The sequence below is a fragment of the Anopheles cruzii genome, chromosome 3 (assembly GCF_943734635.1).
Source record: "Anopheles cruzii chromosome 3, idAnoCruzAS_RS32_06, whole genome shotgun sequence".
NCBI lineage: Eukaryota > Metazoa > Arthropoda > Insecta > Diptera > Culicidae > Anopheles > Anopheles cruzii.
In genome coordinates this window covers 5655401-5674258 of record NC_069145.1, presented here as the reverse complement: position 1 = coordinate 5674258, position 18858 = coordinate 5655401, and the positions used below count along the sequence as shown (strand labels likewise).

General features: G+C 51.6%; 1 protein-coding gene across 1 annotated transcript; it reads left to right on the top strand.

Moving 5' to 3' along the window:
• The first annotated feature begins 8758 nt into the window (after window positions 1-8758).
• LOC128275292 (uncharacterized) lies at window positions 8759-14932 on the top strand. The gene is made up of 9 exons (XM_053013748.1): window positions 8759-9146; window positions 9229-9447; window positions 9510-9685; window positions 9753-9894; window positions 9966-10175; window positions 10250-10387; window positions 12116-12236; window positions 12304-14253; window positions 14426-14932. The coding sequence occupies exons 1-9, from the start codon at window positions 8923-8925 to the stop codon at window positions 14930-14932; spliced, it is 3687 nt and encodes a 1228-aa protein (XP_052869708.1). The 5' UTR covers window positions 8759-8922.
• The last annotated feature ends 3926 nt before the right edge of the window (window positions 14933-18858 follow it).

The window sequence follows — 18858 nt, the reverse complement described above, 5'->3', positions numbered from 1 at the left end:
AGATGGTTCTTATGCCTTTTTGTTTATGTTCAGTTTCCCAAAAATTCCTGCCGCTTCCTACGTGTTGTGTGCTGCGTTTTTTTTTTCTTTCGATTTGGTTTGGTTCGTTTGGTCGGCCATTTGGTTCTGGTTTAGTGAGTTTCACCATAACTTACACTTCGCGTGCGTTCCGCGTCGCGGTAGGCAGGAGATACCGAAATACTCATACGCCGCCGCCGCCACGAAAGAGAGAGAGAAAGGAATGTGTGGTCAATTAATTAATCCACGGTTCATTCTCCGCGTTTCTGCACGGCCAAGCGCGGCCTTTCACTTTTTGGCCGGCGGTTGTTGTTGTTGCGGGTGTCGGTGGGTTTTTGTGTTGGGCGAATGTGACAAATTATTTCTGGGGGCGCGCCGGCTTTCGATGGTGTGCAGGCGATGGCGTTCCCCAAAACGCGTGTGACTTGATGGAGTCCTTGGTGGGAAAATTGTAACACAGTTTATGAGGGAGCTGTTTTCCCGTCCACGATTGCTCTGGGCTGGTGTGTCCCCCTTTGGTAGTAGTGTCCATAAATCTATGCGGGGAGAGATGTCCATTTCGAGGACACTCGTCGAACGGGATGCTGATGTTGTCGGCCCGGTGTTTGGCGTGTTGGGCCACTGTCGAACCGAAAGAAAGTCGACCCTGGCGCTCGTTGTGGACGCGCATTGCTGCCGCCGTCCAATAGGTTTATGATTTTATTAGTATAATTTTATTGCCGCGGTAGCGGGGGTTTTCAAGGTTTTCCATTCCGCCGTTTCGTAGTTGAGGAATTGAAAGCCAAGCTTATTGACCTGAAAAGAGTGGCAAGGGAAAGAAGCGTTAGCAGAGTGGCCGCTTGGGCTGGAAAATGGAAAACACTTTATGCCCATTCGGATCCTTGTCGCGCGAGTGAAAAACTGTTGCTACTTTCTCAGGTGAACCATCAGAAAGGGCTGCATGCTTCGCGAGAGACTTAATTGACTTCGTTATGATCGTTATGCTTAAGTCAATTCACCTGCCCCGGGAATGTCAACGGGCGAGCAAAGCGTATGCGTCTCGGCAGGTTCCGGTGGGGTGGTCATGTCATGAGAATGGCGGGTGCCATACAAGCTCGAGTAAAGTCCGCTAGGGCCAGAAGGATGAGAGTCAAACAGAGGGACGTGATAGGTTTCGTTTGAGGCACGGACGTTGGATGAAGGAGTCTCTAGAAAGCTCTCTAATCTCTTTGGAGACCTCAGGGACCATCATCTACTTAAAGTTCAGCCAGACTCTAGCCTGATGACGTAGATATTAAAGGATTAAAGGTTCTCCGATGTAGCTCAGACATGCACGGGAATTGAGCAACCTGCTGGCAATCTTGGTCTGCAGATAAACGAGACCAAGACTAAGTTCATTGATTGGTTCGAGCACGTTGACCGCGCTCCTTGATAAAAAAATGTTTGCCAGTCGAAGGTTGCTTCGCTTAGCTGTCATCGGCTGGTGTGGTGCCTGCGCAGGGTTGTGCTAAATGCTGAATTGAATGAAAGTTTCCTAGTCGCGCGTCTTTCCAAGTCCGCTCATGTTTTTTAGGGTTCCCCTGGTACCGATTCCGGTTCTTCGTTGCACACATTCGCGAACGGTCAAAAGAACTGTAAACTCTTCCCCGTTCACCACCGGGGGAGCTTTTTTAATCTACCCAACAGATGGGTTAACTTTCGCCACGTGCCAAACGCCACTTCCGGGCAGCCAGCCGGTGGCCCAAGTGCAATTAGGGCTGTGTGTTGGCGCGTTCCAAAACATGAGGTTGAGGTTGCTGCAGTATTGTTGCTTGTTACTTGTCGAAAATACACGCGCCACTTGGTGTTGGTCGGTCGGTTGGTTGTTGATGGCCTTTGCTTTCCCCCACAGGGGGCGGCCATTGGGCTACAACAAGTCCGCGCGCGGTCCGGTTTTGTTTATTTATCAAACTAGTTCCCCCCTCTGTCTGCTGCTTTCACCACGCGCTCTTCGCGTGCCACTCTAGTTTTTTGCTACACGGTGGGAGACGACCCGGACGCGGATCCCTTCTTCTGAGAAACTACTTCCGATACGCCGACGGAGAGCGGAATGCGCGATAATGCAGTTTAGTGTGGTCTATTTTTAGCTCCATTTGTTACACACTCAGAGTCAGCCGGGGAGAGCAGGATTCGAACCACGGGCCTTCGGGCCAACCGTCAAGGGAGGACCTCGTTCTAGGTCAACCGGCGGTAAGGGAGCTAGAAAGTGTAAACAATGAAGTGAAGTGTAGAATGGCCAGGCAATTGCTAAATTACAGCAGCAGCGTGTCTGGGTCTTCATTTCGTCATCGCCGACATAATGCCATTATGGTTTCTGCTTCCCTTCTTCGCGCCGGTGTCAAGTATCAGAAGCCGCGGTAACAGATGGGCCACACACACACTCTAGAGTGGCAGGTTGCACGTTGCTGTCCGCCATGCTGATGGACAGCGTGTGCCAGAGGCAGAGACGAAGTGTCCATTTCCGGCAGAGGACCCCACTCCAACCCGGGCTGGGTGTACCAAACGTCACCTGCGTCATTTTACTTCCTTCCCGGGACGCTGAAATTGTGATGGACGGCCGGCTAGTGCTGCTACTAGTACATGATCCACCGAAGAAGCGCTCTCCCCCGGATACAGCAGCGACATCTTGCTGTCCACATTCGTTTCGTATTAGCAAAAAAGTCCGCTCGAGCCCACAATTTGTCCGCCTCAACTTCTGCCACGTGCACCCAGAACCGGACCGTGCCTCTGGCTCTGTCTTGCGAATTTGCTTAAAATCGGATTACGAGAGAACCGGTGGCGAGGACACGTGAGCGCCGGTGCAACGATCACACTCGCTGGGGGAGGATAAAAATTACGGCCACCTCACGGCGCACACCACCAGCAGGTGCAGTGACAGCGAAGTATCAAATTTAGTGTTTCATTGTAGCGCACCGTTGGCCGGTGGATCAGAGGCTCTATCAGCCGGTAGCGTAGTGGCCGCCAAAAGAAGCCTCTGCGACGCCGTGACGGTAGCGCGGCTGTCACGTTTTGGTGAGCCGTGATTTCATAATTGGATACAACTTTACAGCGGACGGCTGTGCGTGAAAGTTGCCTCACCTGTCCGTCGCCGGCGACGGTGTCCGGGTGTGTCGTTCTGCGCGGCGGTGCTAGTTATTTCCGGCTTTCGGTTGTCGTTTTATCGTGTTCCGTAAATGGGGATTAGGTGTAAACCACGACCGCGTGGTTTGGAAATGGGGATGTGGATTTTTAAAAGCAAACATATTTGCAAACATAAAGTGTGTAACGAACTAGAACGACCTAGAACGAAGTCGAAGTCGGCGAAGTCCATCCGGCCATCCGCCATCCGCTTTGATCAGTTCGATAGGAAGGACCTGAAGTCGATGTACTAAACGTGTTGTACTAAAAGTCATCGCCCAAACATCGTGAAATCGTAGGATGCTGTGAGATAACTATGGATTCTCAGTCAATTCATTTAATCGATACGTGACATTTGTAACACATGGGCTTAAAAGTCCCGAGCCTAAGACAGAAAACGCATTTTGTTGTTGTACTAAATTGCTTGTACTCATCAACGACATCTCCATCAAGAGCCGCACGATCATTCCAACGCCTCTCCAACACTTGAAAGCTACTTTTGTAGAACGATTTATCTTATGCCTCGAAAGAGACCACAGTTTCGGCGATAGCCTCTTCATTCGAGTTCAATTTCTTACTTGGACTCTCTAAGACAACGTTTGAAATCAGCAAACCAACGCTTGATTGTTGTTTCTGATGGTGCAGACCCCTTTTAGATGGACCAGAGACCTACTTTTCAAGCAATAATTGCATCAAGAAGCAGTTTAACCGTAAAACACGGAATTGTGTTTAATGCATTGTTTTGGAAATAACAAAAGTAGCGACACTGTGAGCGTAATAACTCACAAACTTATAAACAATATAATCATGAAATTTCAACAGTTTTCTTTGGAAGGTTAGTACTGACTTAGTAGAAAAAGCGACGAATGCCATAAGAGTAGCGCCATCTGTGTGTTAGGTTCGTCACTTTTCAGCCCATGTGTTACATACATAAATGAAGCTCTGTTTCCGAGTCTGTGTCCCGGGCCGACTCGGAAACTACCGAGCCGATAATCGAGAATTTTTGGCAAGCATTGTTAGAACCCCCCGGGGAACGGAGGTCAGGTCTGACACAACTGGAAGGTAATGTCTCATGAATGACGCATCAGCCAGATCGAACGAAGCTTTTGGTATTCGCACTGTCCATAACGAAGTAACCAATTATGATTCCCGTAGAAGTGTCCCCATAGGCCGTTGGTTTTACCTGGAGATAGTTCTACGGTTTCCCAATTCCCGAGGCGAGATTCGCTAAACAACTTACATGGATACTCCTTCCGCTGATCCGCTTCTGGTTGTCTGAACCAGCGTTGAACAATTTTATTGCGCTTTAGACAAAAGGGGCCCCCGAGGGTCAATAGATGTCCCCCCGATACAAATTCATGCTTCTGCCGATATAATGCACCATGATGCCTTATAATGTGATTGAAACCCTCCGCCACGATGATGTGGCCATCGATCTAAATCGGTCGATGCTTCGCTTGGGGGGCGCCGTTTTGCAGCATCGCGCGCACGATGCCCACGCTTTAGTGCGGACCAAACATGACCGTGCCGCGTGCCATACGCAGTTTGCGATAATAATCAAAAAACCGTTTGGTGCACACCAGCGCGCCGACCAAGAGTGGCCCACCAGACCCGTCGGTCGGTCGTCGGGGTTCGTGTTTTAATTACTTTTAAATTAAATTTGCCTCCAACTGGCGGCGGCGTTCGCTGTCGGCGTTTGTGCACAAATTTCCCTGATAACCATGCCGGTTCGCCGGTGGGTCTGTGATTAATTTAACTACACGGAAGCCACGGAGCGATGGCGGAGCATCGCGTAGGAGAGAGACGTTGAGTCGAACATTGAGGTCTGGCTTGCGCGAACCAGGCCAAACGTGCTGCCGATCCTAGGGCTCTCGGGACGCACCAAATATGGTCCTAATCTAACCGTTACACAGGTCCGTGCCACGAACCTGTTGCTCGTGCTGCTGGAGTGGTCTCACTATTTATGTGCACCTTCCATCCATTCCGCAATTGCACAATCCTTTTAAAGGCCCAGGCCCCCACCCAGGGGTCTCCGGGGTCCGTGGTGGTCATAAAACGACCGGCGAACACCGTAAATCCATATTGGTCCCCTCCGTCCAGGGGTTGTGTCGCGGCGGTGGCCTACAGAATTGGCGACCGCCGTGCTGTGGGTGTTCTTTGGGCGAGCGAATGATAGCCAAGAAAGACACAACATTACGGTCCACGACAATCTACAACGGGGTCCGGGACACAGGGGTCCAGGGGTGCGTGTGCGCTCTAATGGGTAATCAAGCCCCAAGAAGGGAACATTCCAAGAAGCAGCGCGCAGAGTAACCCACATTCCACTTCGCTGCCGTCGACGTCAAACCCCCGGGGGGGGCAACCAACCCACACGTACCGAGGGCGACCACCAGTTTCCGGTTCGGCGGGGCCGGTTCGGTACACTGTGAATGGGTTTACTGAATGAAGTTCGCTTCTTGCGAAGGTGTGCGCAGACGGGTGTCTCGTCGGGGATTCAACCAGCAAAAACCAGTGGCGGTGCGCAAATGAATGATGAGCACCGAGTCCCCTAGCCCCTAAGGTGTTTCGTTGAAGAGAGTTCTTGATTGCCTCGGACAAAAAGAAAAACCCCAGACAAACCGGGTCAATATCAACCTCAGGCTCAGAGCAACATCTTGGCTCCCTCTCTGTCTGTCGTGTACCTTGACAAGAACGCGCTTGTGGTTAGGGGTGACCAGCGCTTGAGATGTGTCGCAGGGCCGGTTGCCAAACCCCCGGCGCGCGTTACATAACCTCAACAAACCTGTGCCAATCGGCCGGGGGGTCAGTGTCGGGCCCGTCTTCTTGTCATTCAGCACGCGAGATGTTCTTCTGGCGCAGTTTCATCAAACACACACCCCTCGAAGATGGACGCCAAAACGCGAATTTTCCCAAGCTGCACAGCCTGCTGTTTGCCGATCACATTTGCACACCCATTTCAAGGTTTCACAGGGGGCTTGGGAGCGAAACGGTGTCACCTCTGTGTCGTCGGGCGTGGTGGAAACTCTCTCGATTCGTGAATCCGCCTTTTTTAAGTGTCTCAACAGCTGTGCGTTAGGGATTCGGGGGTAGCAGCGAGGTGCGTGCTGTTGTTGTGGGGAGAGCAACCATATCGTGTGTGAGTCAACCCAGGCATCGGCCCCCTTACAGTTTGATCGATTTTGCACGGTAACCAAGCATGCACTGGTTGTTCGATGCAAAGATGGTGCGACTTTGTTGACTAGGGAATTTGACACATGTACTAAATTTTAACTCGTTTATACATGCGCGTTCGTAGATCCGCGAGCCACGCTTAGTCAGAAAACTGGCCTCGGACAGACCACTACTACTGTGGCCGAAAAGTTACGGGAACCAGTTGTCTTCGATTATCGTTCGATTTTCCAACCGGTCCAGCTGCCCACAAAGAATACTATTTGAGCCAAGGGTTGTGAGTCGCACAAGATCTGATTTGGGGAGAGACAATTCTTTGTTCTTGCCTCACAAAGAAGTCGTTGCATCACATTTTCGTGATCATTTCGCCACAAACTTTACCGTCTGATTTAGCACCGTGTGACTTTAAGCTATTCGCTAAACTCCGAAGACACCGATCCGTTTAGAGTCACTAGTTGAGACAGGCCCCAAAACGAAGATATTGTTTGACCACCGTAGTACATGATACAGAAATCTTCATTACATCATCAAATAAATCGAATATATTAATTGAGTTAAATCATCTACTGCTAAGCTGAAGCTTAAACCAACTTGACAGCTGGCCTCCCATAACCTAGAAATCGCTCGTGAAGATGCCCTCGGTGACAGTTGTGGGATTGTGGATTCATCGAAGATATTGACATGCCGAAGAAATTGACGGGCCGCGGTACCCCCAGAACGTTACCGAACGTCTCCGAACCGGATGTGGCGGCTTCCAAACTCAGCTGACACCTCACCGTAGAATCCCGCGCCGCGCCGTTGCTGTCTGTTTGAATGTCAAAGCTACTGCTGCGCTGCGCTACCCACGCCCCGAACCCCGTGCCCTTGGCTGGCGCGCAGAAGTGCCGACTGTGTGTTCGCGCGATCGAACTGCACCAACGTGAACCGCCCTTTGCGGGGGCCGCGGTGGGTGAAAAGACCCCCCGCGAACCCCCAATTGAAAGCTTGAATGAAAATAGCACTCACTCGTGGCCGCGGACCGGCGATTGATCACGATTTTTCATTCGCAGTTTCGTTCGCCCAACATCCGTCCATCCTCCCGAAACCCGCGCGGTGTGGATTTTCTTTGTGTGTGTTGCGGTGGGTTTAAATTTAACTTTTTTGTACAACAAGCCGCGGTGGATGGGAAGGCCGCGGTGGATGTTAGGAACGGATGTGAACACCACCTACGCCCGCGCAGCTCTCTAAGCCGCCCCCTCTATGTAAGGGTGGCGGGATGAATTAAAAATAGATACACCTTCTTCATGCTCCCGGCCGGCTTTGTACAACGGATAGTTCTCTTCTAATCCATCCCACGCCCCAATGCCCAACATAATCGGAGCGGGTTCCGCTCGCCGTCAAGATGCGGCCACGTTTGTCACGACGCTTTCTTCTGTAGGCTTCTGTTGGAAACTCCTCTTTGGACCCTTTCGGTTTACTGCCAAGTCCTCGCGACCCACTCGCATCGGCAAGGGTGTGCGAGCGACGACCTTCACACACTCACTCGAACAGGGTCGGCTGTGACCGATAAAAAGTGAGGCGGTGGCGGCGTCGAAGGCGACGGCGTGGTCCCTAGCGTCTCAAGGTTGCCGCCCCAGGTCTATCGCCGCTGTGACAAGGTCTTTGAACTGACCACCGTTTCCCCCGGCACATCTCTCACTATCAGCAGCGCGGCGTCGGTCGGTTGTGCCGTCATTTGCCGTCCACACGCTGATAACAACGCCACGGGTCTGGTCCAACGAAAATGAAGTTTTTTGTTTCGTTTAGGAATTTTGGGGTGCACGTTACACAGTGGGGTGGGGGGGACCTGGGCCATTTCGATCGCACGCAATGCCATGATTCACCTTCTCGGTGGGTTACTATATGATAAGGGTCAGTTGGAACTGCTTCCGTGTAGTGTCCATTGAATTCTCCACTTGCGCCGTACGATTTCGTGGTAGTAATTGTGTGGATGGAGATACTGGCGGCCAGATAAGAGGTTGAGGTTGAGGGTTTCCGGACAAATAGGGAGCGGGTCTAGATAAAAATCGGTGCTTTGTTCGCTCTGACACAAATCGCTCTGACGTTAGATAGTAGGCTGCGTATCGATTTCATTCATATCGTGTTTCGAGAAGAATTGACAGGGATTCCTATGATGGGAAGTAGAATGTGGCCTACCATATGGTCGTTTAGGAATGGGAACCCCGAGAGAGACGGTTCCAGACGGTTCGATTCGTGAACGTATACGAAGCAAGAACTGGGCAGCACATCCTTTGGCTGCACCTTCTAACAATATTTTCTGTTTCGACTTTCTTCCACACAGTGTCCCATGTTGGGCCGGCAAACATAGGTAAAGCGCCCCCCAGGACGTAGCAAGATCACGAGAAAAGGAGGTTCGTTGGGCGATCCGCCCCGGGAGCCGGTAGAGGGTGGATTGGTTCTAGCTGACCTGCTGACAGTTTAGACACACCGACGGACACAAGCAGGGCGAGCAGCGGGGTAGTCGGCGCACAAAGCGCACGGGACTCGCGGGTGGAGGTCGCGAAACCCGTCAAAACTCTTGTCGAATCCTCCGACCAGCACCAGACCGTCGTCGCCGTCGTCATGCAGCGAACGTTCGGTGGCCTCTCGGCGGCCGCGAACCGGGCCGGCGTGTACGATGGGAAGATCGCCGGACTGTACGATCTCGAGGAGACGCTCGGGTCGGGCCACTTTGCCGTGGTCAAGCTGGCGCGCCACGTGTTCACCGGTGAGAAGGTGGCCGTGAAGGTGATCGAGAAGACGAAACTGGACGAGATCTCGCGGGCTCACCTGTTCCAGGAAGTGCGGTAGGTTCTGGAGGAGGAACGCCCGGTAGTGCCGAGCCTGGTATTGAGCGAGCGTTCTTGTTGTGTCTTCCCAACCCAACAGCTGCATGAAGCTGGTCCAGCACCCGAACGTCGTTCGGTTGTACGAGGTGATCGACACGCAGACGAAGCTGTACCTTATACTGGAGCTCGGCGACGGGGGCGATCTGTACGACTACATTATGCGCCACGAGAAGGGCCTCTCGGAGAATGTGGCCCGCGAGTACTTCCGGCAGATCGTGCGCGCCATCTCCTACTGCCACCAGCTGCACGTGGTCCACCGGTGAGTTACCGTGTCTCGTATAAATTGACCAGGTTAACTGATGCTCTCTCTCCCCCTTGCAGAGACCTAAAACCAGAGAATGTGGTGTTCTTCGAGAAGCTGGGAGTCGTGAAGCTGACCGACTTTGGGTTTAGCAACAAGTTCTGCCCCGGTCAAAAGCTGGAAACGTCCTGCGGCAGTTTGGCGTACTCGGCACCGGAAATTCTGCTCGGCGACTCGTACGATGCACCGGCAGTCGGTTAGTGGTGCTTCTGCTGCGTGTTGTGGGGCGTGTTCCTCCTAATCTTTCCATTCCCGGTTCGCAGATGTATGGTCGCTGGGTGTGATACTGTTTATGCTGGTGTGTGGGCACCCGCCGTTTCAGGAGGCCAACGACTCGGAGACGCTGACCATGATCATGGACTGCAAGTACACGATGCCGCCCCACGTTTCCGACGGATGTCGCAAGTATGCCCCCGCCGCTGATCACCGCTCCGAATTCCGAGCGAAATCAAATCGTATATCTCTCTCTTCTGCAGTCTCATCAGCAAAATGTTGGTGCGCGCCCCGGAGAAGCGAGCCACGCTACATCAGATCGCGCAGGACGAGTGGCTGATGGAGGGCAGCAGCGGGGAAACGACCGAAAATCTGCCGTTGGTCAGCCGTGAGCAGGTCAGCGAGGAGGATCACTCGTTGATCATCCAGAAGATGATCAACGGCAAAATAGCTACCAAAGAGGAAATACTAGAGTACGTCCCCGGGTGTGATGGTGGAAGCTTTGCGAACCGACCGATCCAACCGATTCCTTCGATTCTTTTTGTAGGGCTTTAGATCGTAACGAGTACAATCACATTACGGCGACCTATTTCTTGCTGGCGGAGCGAAAACTGCGATCCCACCGCCAGGAGGAAGCGCAAAAGCGGAAACCGGAGCTGACGTTACCGGTTTCCAATTCCGCACGGTAAGCGTTTCTGACGAGCGTCCCGGTGCCTCCGATCCGTAGTTGGGCTTGTTTTCTGCTCTGTGCGTGTGTCTAGTTTTGTGTTGATGTGTGTACTGAATTGTTGTCCCTTTTGTGCTTGGTGACAGTTTGCATAGTTTTTCATCGTTTTTGTGCTATTATTTGCTTGTGGCCTGCAATACCGGTTTTTTCCACGGCTTTGTTTTGACGCGATTGTTTCATGTTTCACCCATTCGCGGTTTCGCGTTTCATGCGTAGAGGTTGAGAAGCACTTGTAGAAGTATGAGAAGTATGACTTTTGTTCAACGAAAACACACGTTTGTACCATGAAAATGGAAACCTCAACTATATTGCAAGTGCCAAGTAAAAGTAAAAAAGAGCCGTATGTAAAAGTAATTCCCAACGAGGTGATTTAATTGTTCCCCTGACCAGTCTTCGATGTGTGTTGCCGTCTGTGGTACTGTGACCGTTTTTCATCAAAATTTTCCAGATGGATCAGTTGCTAGGGGGGTAGCGTTGCATAACAACCGTTTGACCTGGTTCGAGTCGTTCATAGTAGACCATGCCGATCCTAGCTACCTAAGATTTTTTTAATCAATTTTTATCGCCACTTCCAATCCGATGTAGAAGTGGCTTTATTTTGTGCATGTCACATGTGGTTTTTGGGTTTTTCTGCCTTTCGTTCGTTCCGATCATCTGGATCTTCCCATGCCCTTCAAGCGTATTGCTCCATGAGTCACATTCAACTGATCCCCGAGTTGTGGCTCCTGAAACGTAAGGTTGCAGACCAAACCTGATTTTGTTGCGAGCTAAAATCCTTTGCCAGAAGGCAGTGTTGCCAATAAAGCATTGAGGACAAGACCCCTCGGTTACCCAATTCTGGTTTCATACTTATTCATTAGGATTTGTACCATTTTTCTCTATATTGTTTGAATGGTTGTATTCGCTTTGTTTAGCTTATTGTTTGTCTCTCACCGAGAGCTTACAAATCACACATAGAAAGTAAGGGGACCAGACCAAAGGAGTGTGAAGTGGTGCATCTAAAGTATTGAAATTACATTAAACGAAACTCGATAAGAAGGCCACAAGTGCGCTTCCCTGTATCAAATCGCCATCGTTTATCGCCTGTGTCCAACGTGCCGCGCGTGTCCCATTGTGTAAGCGCAGAAATCGATCGATCATTTATCCCCTTCCCGGCACTGTCCCCGTCTTAGACGGGCGCTCTTGGGCGTCTTCCCCAAATGACGCTCTCTCTCTCTCTCTGTTTACACTTCTCTAACACACTCTATCCTTCCAGGAATCTGTCACTGGTGGGCACGTAACTCGTTCCGAATGAATCGCGGCCGCGCGTGAATAGTTGCCCTGTAGTTGTTATGTGTAGTTGCCCAGGGCTTTCGATCGATCGGTTCAGTGTTGTTGTATCTCGTTTTCCCGGGGAGGCTGCCTGCTGCACGATTGCACGATAGTGTTTAGTATGGGTTTTCGTAGGGTTTTGTTTGGAAGCATGGTGTATGGCGTCGAAATGGTAGTTAGTCAAAGGACGATAATAAAATATCAACCAGTACCAAGCACCCCAAACACACACACACACAAAGAGCAGACATATTTGCGTTTGACCGCTGAGTCCCGGAGCAAGTCCGCCAATGACCTCCCCAAATGTTTGATAGTGAATCCTTCCCGCGCGCTCTGCTTCCGGTGGGATGTTCGTTTCTCTGTTCTCTTTCGCAGGATGCAAACTTTTAAGAAAAACGACGTGGACGAGGATGAGGACGCGCAGGGTGGACTGCTTTCAACGAGACTGGGTATGCACCTGAGTGTGCCGCGGACACCGGGAATCGATACGGGACAGGTAGGTCGAGGCCAGTCCGACGCTTGGAGTGAATTTATTTGCATCGCTCTCTCTCTCATATCCGTAGACGGGTCGGAGCCGGAAGTGCAGCATCGTGCAGGAGGAAGAAGACGACGAGGATGACGTTCACTGTGCGGGTCACGAGGAACTGTCAACGCCGCTCAACCGCAGGGGATCGCGCTCGGAAGGACGCATCAGCGTGACGGTGCAGGACCGGATAGCGGAATCGGAGCGGCTGAAGCTGGAAGCGAAAAAGTATCAACAGCTCGAGCAGTCGAAGCTGAGCAGTGTGGCGGTGGATGAAACGGACTCTAGCCACCACTACTCGGGTGGCCACAGTCAGCAGATGTCACCGCTGCTCGGCGGTATCGGTAACGTGACGCTCATCACGAGCGAAAACAGTAGTACGAAGGAGCGGCTCGGTATCGCGGGCGGTGGCCTGCACCGGAAACCGATGCCGGAGCTGAAGCGAACGGTGGCGGTACCGGCCGGCGGCGGCGTCCAGGGCGCCCCGGGCGCTAGTATAGAGCCGAAGAAGGCATCGGTTCTGAAGCCAACGCTGGTGAAGATCATCAGCGACAGTAGCACCGGCAACACCAACGTACGGTCCGGTTCGTTCGATCAGTGCATGCGAAACCATCTGTCCGGCGGAGGCGGAGAGCTGGTGACGACGAAGATCATTACGGATAGCTCGACGATCACGATCCCGATACCGACGCTTAACATCGTGACGGCGTCAACGATTCCGAAGTACAAGACGATGCCCTCGCCGACGCGCTCGAACGCGATTTTGACCGCCACGACCAACTGCCTGAACGAGATCTTCGAGGAGGGCACGGACGTGGGCAGCTCGGACAGTACCAGCACCACACCGCGGCCCGTCATCCGTAGCCAGTACGTGGGGGCCCGCGCACCACCGGCCCAGACGCAGTCGACCAACGGAACGACCCCGGTCGTTGGGAGCACCGGTGCTGGAGGTGGTGGTTCCGGTGGCGGTAATGGGACTGGTCACAACGTCCACCGGCGCAGTAGGTTCAACAAATCGCGCACCGCTTCGTGCAGCAGTTCGGACGCGTCGGACGATGATTCGGAGAATCGGAAAAAGAGGGCACACAAGATCGTGGACGGAGGCAACATTAAGCCGTTGACGCAGCGACGCGATTCGCACGACGATTCGAGTGACTCGCAGGACCCGGGCAGCAATGTGGCCGGTACCGGGGGTGGCGGCACCCGGCTCAAGAACGGTATGAACGGTGCGAACACTGCTGCCAGCAGCGGTGGCGGCAGTGGAGGGACCGGCGGCGCCGGCAGTGGCACCAGTGGCCAACAGAGCACCGGCGGAGGAGGGGTTCAGTCGTCCGATGGATCATCGTCGTCCGGCGGCGGCAGTCGACAGAAGGCGTCCCAGTCGCAGGTAGACTTTCGTCGGCACCGGGGCCGCAGGAGACCGGTGGAGACGCGGTTACGCGAATCGCAGTCGCTGAATCGCATCACCGAGGTGCAAGAGTCGGAAGTGGGTCACGGTGCCGGCCAGCAGCAGCAGCTGGCCAACGGCAGTACGGGCGCGGCCACCACACCGGCGGCGGTAGTGGCTCTCGGTGCGCCACACAGCAGCGGCGACACACCGGCCAATGGGGTTGATGGATCCTGTGATAGGGTGGCGGAAGACGACCCGAAGACGATCCGGATTGCTAGTGAACCGAGCGGCATCCGAGCAGCTCCAGTGGGCTCGGCGAAGGGTCCAGCCCAAGTGAAGCAACATGCGCCATCGAAACCGAAAGGATTTAGTGCGAGAATATTCCATACGTTCAAGAAACAACCGGCGGCCCCGGTGGCGGCGCCAGTGGCGACGACGCAGGTCAGCAACGATCCACCGTCGACGGCATCGGGAGACGACATTGAGATCGTGGTGGAGCTGGCCAAAGCCCTGAACAACGCAGCCGACGGTGGTGGAACGGGCAAAGCCGCTGGCGGCGGCAACACGAAGAAGATCAAAATTCTTGGCCGTTACTTTCAGGTAAGGCTCATTTCGTGTCCACGTTCGAACACTCTTTCGGCCACGCTTCCTTCCGTAGGCTACCCATTTACTAACGCGTAGATTGCGTGTGTCAAAAATTACATTACCACCATCCGGCGTGAGTGACTAACACACCCATCAATCCGTGTTCTCTTCCCCCGCCGGTGTTTAGGTGCATAAGAAAATTTACGTTCCCCTGTCCGGTCTGTTCCAGCGCGGCCGGCTCTACAAGGCCCAGTCGTGCGGTTCGATCGTGCGCGATCGCGTCAACGTGAACCCGAACGGGGGCGGGTCGGGCACCACCGGCCGCCATTCGACGATCTTTAGCGAGAAGAATAGAATAATTAAAAACTGTCTCGGCAGCGGTGGTGGCGGTGGCGGTGGCGGTGGTGTTGGTGGCTCGCAGCATCTCGGTAGCGATGGCGACATTAACCACAATAATGGCGCAAGTCACCACCATCACCATAGCAGCAGCTTTCTGGCCACCCTCTCCAGCTCGGAGGTCACTGGTGGTGGTGGCGATGGTTTCGGGCGCGGTTCATCGCCGATCGAGCAGTTCGTCGCGAAGGGAGGTCCGTCCACGATCGAACACACGTCCGGTGCCGCTGGCTCGGCAGCGGTCCTTGGTGGTTCACCGGCCGTGTCCACCGTCACACCAGTTCCTATTAAAACGGCATAGGCGGCGGCGGCGGGGCTCGCACGACGACACAGCAGCGCGGCGGCAGCATCCAGCATTCCATCGATGGCTCTCTAGGAAGCGAGAGAGAGAGATCGTAGCGGGCCCCTTTCGCGGCGTGATGAAGTGACACCAAATCGCAGATCGCGCATCCACGCACACACACACATACAGCTATAATGCCAAAGAAACACGCACGACGCTTCGCCGTGCGCGTTGTGCACCGCCGCCGCGAACAAGAGGACAGGAACAGGAATCTCTCCCCGTGGCCCGTGCGTGTGGCTCTTTCGCTTTCTCGATCGCATTCACTACTTGACCAACCGGGAAGCATCCGGAAGAGAGAGAGAGGGATAGAGAGAGCACACGGAACGACGCCGCGTCGCCACGCTGAAAAGCCACTCGGAATGTGCAATATTTCATTTACAAACACAGGGTTCGAATTTGAAAAGTATTATCGACATAGAGAGAGAGTGTGCATGGGTGTGTGTACGCGTCTGTTAGAGTAGTAGAGAGAGTGTGTGTGTATTACGTTACGTTAAGTTGTAGTTTCTAGCGTAGGCTTTGGTCGTGTATCCTTCCTTCCTTTTTGGCACACCGATCTAAGGAGTCCACGGCACGGTAGGAGGTTTTTTTGGACGATGACTAGTAGTGACAGCCTGCTAGGTTGGCTGGTTGACAAGGAAGAGTCTGCTTCGTAGTGTGTGTGTGTGTGTGTGTGTGCGTTAGGACGAACCAATAGTCTTCATTGTGTGAATGGTTTTAAATTATACACACGTACACACACGGACGCACGCACACTCTTCCAGGCACATAGGACGACACTATTTTGAAACTAAAACGAGTTTTTTAACAACCAATCGGTACTTTTGATATTAACACTTACCAATCGATTGGGAGGGTCGTTCGACGACTCGATCGTAACAATGGACAACAGGTTTACTATACGGAATTGCGGACGGGGCGAACAATGAGCCGTTTCTTTCCCGTGTGTTACTTTTAATTTCGGTGTATGTGCTGTGCACAGCGATTAATTACTATACTTCCTATCTGACGCACGTTACTACGGCGTTACTGTACTCTTAGTGTTACGTTAGTGTAATGGTCGGAGCTGTCACTAAATGTCAGAAAGGAAAGGAAGGAATTTTGTAACGCGCACCCTCTTCAGAAAGTATTGAGGTGACAACGCGCTTACGGGGGAACAATAGACACTAAGCAGCACACACAGTAGAGTAATTGTTTTTGTTTTTCTAGTACTTCTGCGTCCGGCTTGCCCCCTGCTGCACGCACCGCTGTGTTGTTTCTAGTAGCGAACCAATAGATGAACAACTGGCGCTGGTTGCGCGCACAATTGATTTACGCGCAGCTTGAAAAGTACCGCTCGCCCAGACTATACTGTTTAGAACACTATGTTTTGAACACTGTTCAAAGCCCCCACATATTTCCAACAAAAAAGAGGCATTTATCGTTATCCGTATCGAATCGGACGAGCGCGGGCACGGGCTCTCGCTGTAGAATCTCTCCTGTCGGTGACGGTAGCTCAAACTCGAACAAACACTGCGCAAGCGAAAAAACGATCACAATCAAACGGTGTCAAACAGGGGCGGCGGCATTCTGATGTTGAGCCAGGAGATGGCCAGTAGACTGTGCACTTGGAATTACACGCGCGCGCGCGCGCGAACAAAGTGTGGCCCAAAGGCAAAGGCACTTTTAGCGCGCAATTGAATGGGTATTTGTTAGGTATACGGTGAAGATCAAAATGTAACCATGATTTACTGTTTGCTTTCGTTTTTGTAAACTATTTACCCCAGCACACTGATCCCCGGGGGTCCCCGGGTTCTGGTGGCGCATAAAAGTAGCTAAACGACGAAGGGGATAGAGTTCGGCTGGAAGCGGACAATTTATATTAAGCCACACAGCACTTCCGCACACCTACCGGGATAGCGAACAAAAAATGAGTGTTTAGCAAACTAGCAAATTCGGTATTAATTTAAACAAACCACAAGGTAGTAGCAAATCAGAGGCAGTAGAGAGAGAGAGAGCAGCTCTGACAACACGCAAATCTCAAACACGGGATGTAAGAACGGGGTGCTAAAAGCCTCTAAGTGGTAGATATGAAGCGAAAGATTGGATGCGCAGTGCAGAAGAAGCATATAATTGTCACTAAACAAACGCAGATGAAACAATTGGGTGCAGCAGAGTCAAACAAACAAGCTGGTCTTGTTATGTATTGGGGGGGAGGGTCGTTATACTGATTAAGGACGGATTACTGTGTTAGGGCTCTATATTGTGTAGGGAGTAATTTAATAATATTTTAGGAGAAACGAATTTGATTTGAACCACATCCGGCAGTGGATGAAGGTGGAAATCTTGCAGCAGCGCACTCCCAACGCTTGACGCGCATAATACACCCGGATTACGGATTGCCATTCGTGCACGATGCAGTACCTAGACACAGCGACGCACGGCGTCCCGGTGTGATGATTGATTCTTACTGTTCCCGGGGCCGTGTGCTAGTGAAACGATGGGTTCCATTTTACGCAAACAATAGCAGGTTTTGTGGTCAGCACAAAAGATCGTCCGCGGCGCCATCCATGACACGCTGTTTGTCCGTTCTGTGGCAAGTCAAACGGGCGACAGCAATTTGGACAGCTACTAACTACAAAACCAAACTGTTCTCTCTATAAAACACAACTGCGTTATAATTTTACATCGTCTCTTGGAAATAAGCAACAAAATAGAGGCAAAACCCAGATCGACAAGCAAACAACTTTATCATCTAACCATTCCTTACGCTCTCTACTTAACCGTGAGCCAGAACGCTGGCAAGAAACCGATAGTAATTAACAATGCAAAAACACACACACCGTTCCTGGAGATGGCAAACTGAGCAAACCGCACACACACACACCCTGAATAAATAGAACCACCTGGCACCCGGGAATGTTGTAGCTCACAAAAGCAGTTGTGCCAGTAGAAACTCGCAAAAATAAACAGCAAACACATTTTATCTTTAGCGCCACACGCCATGATAATGCCACCAAGGGTCGCAAGAGAAGGACCTTTTACTGAATATAAACAGATTAGCCACACGCAACACAAACCATCGAAATAGTTCGCGCACATCAACCAAACCAACTCGTCGAGCAGAAAATGACCCACACACAATCCGTTCTTTTCACGTTCGGCAAACACAAGATACTCTCCTGCTAAATGTAACGAGAGATGAACAAAATCCGGAAAACAAACATGATCTATTTAAAACTGTTCAAAAGTAGTTTCTTTTCGTCTTTCGCGCGCCAATCTGCACACGGTAAGTAGCCGCTCAAATTGTTTATTATCCGAAATTGAGTATAGATATATTCAGAATATATTCATTGTATTTATTTATTATTATATTTTCACTGATCACCAAATGATTGTTCTAATGACCAAAACACTGTTCCATGTTCCATGATTCATGATTTTGTCATCTAATTTCTTATCTTCGATAGACGTTGAATGTCTAAAGAAGGAACCTGAAACAATAACAGGGATAAAGCGACGAAGAAGATCAGGGAAGTATAATTTTCATTTAGTTTTCCAAAAGAATGTTAGCAAACGATAGGCAGTAGCAGTGAAACGGAAGCTGTTAAAGTAAGAAACACGGGCAACAATCGTAAATGGCTGACGCTACCGGAGCGTTCTAGAATGTCCCGAAATGCTCAGAACGAATGAATAGTAAAATGTATGAATTCGGCAGTAGCAGTTAGCGAAAGTTCACAATCTGCAACCATCAGCCCAATAAAATTAATGTTCTTTATAAACTGGGTTTTGAATAAAATAAAAAATCTTTAAAGCTACGGCCCAAGAAAACTCTTCTGCCGTTCCCATGACATGACCAGCCCACCGGAGCCTGACGAGGCGTGTACGCGAGTTTGTTAATTTCTAGA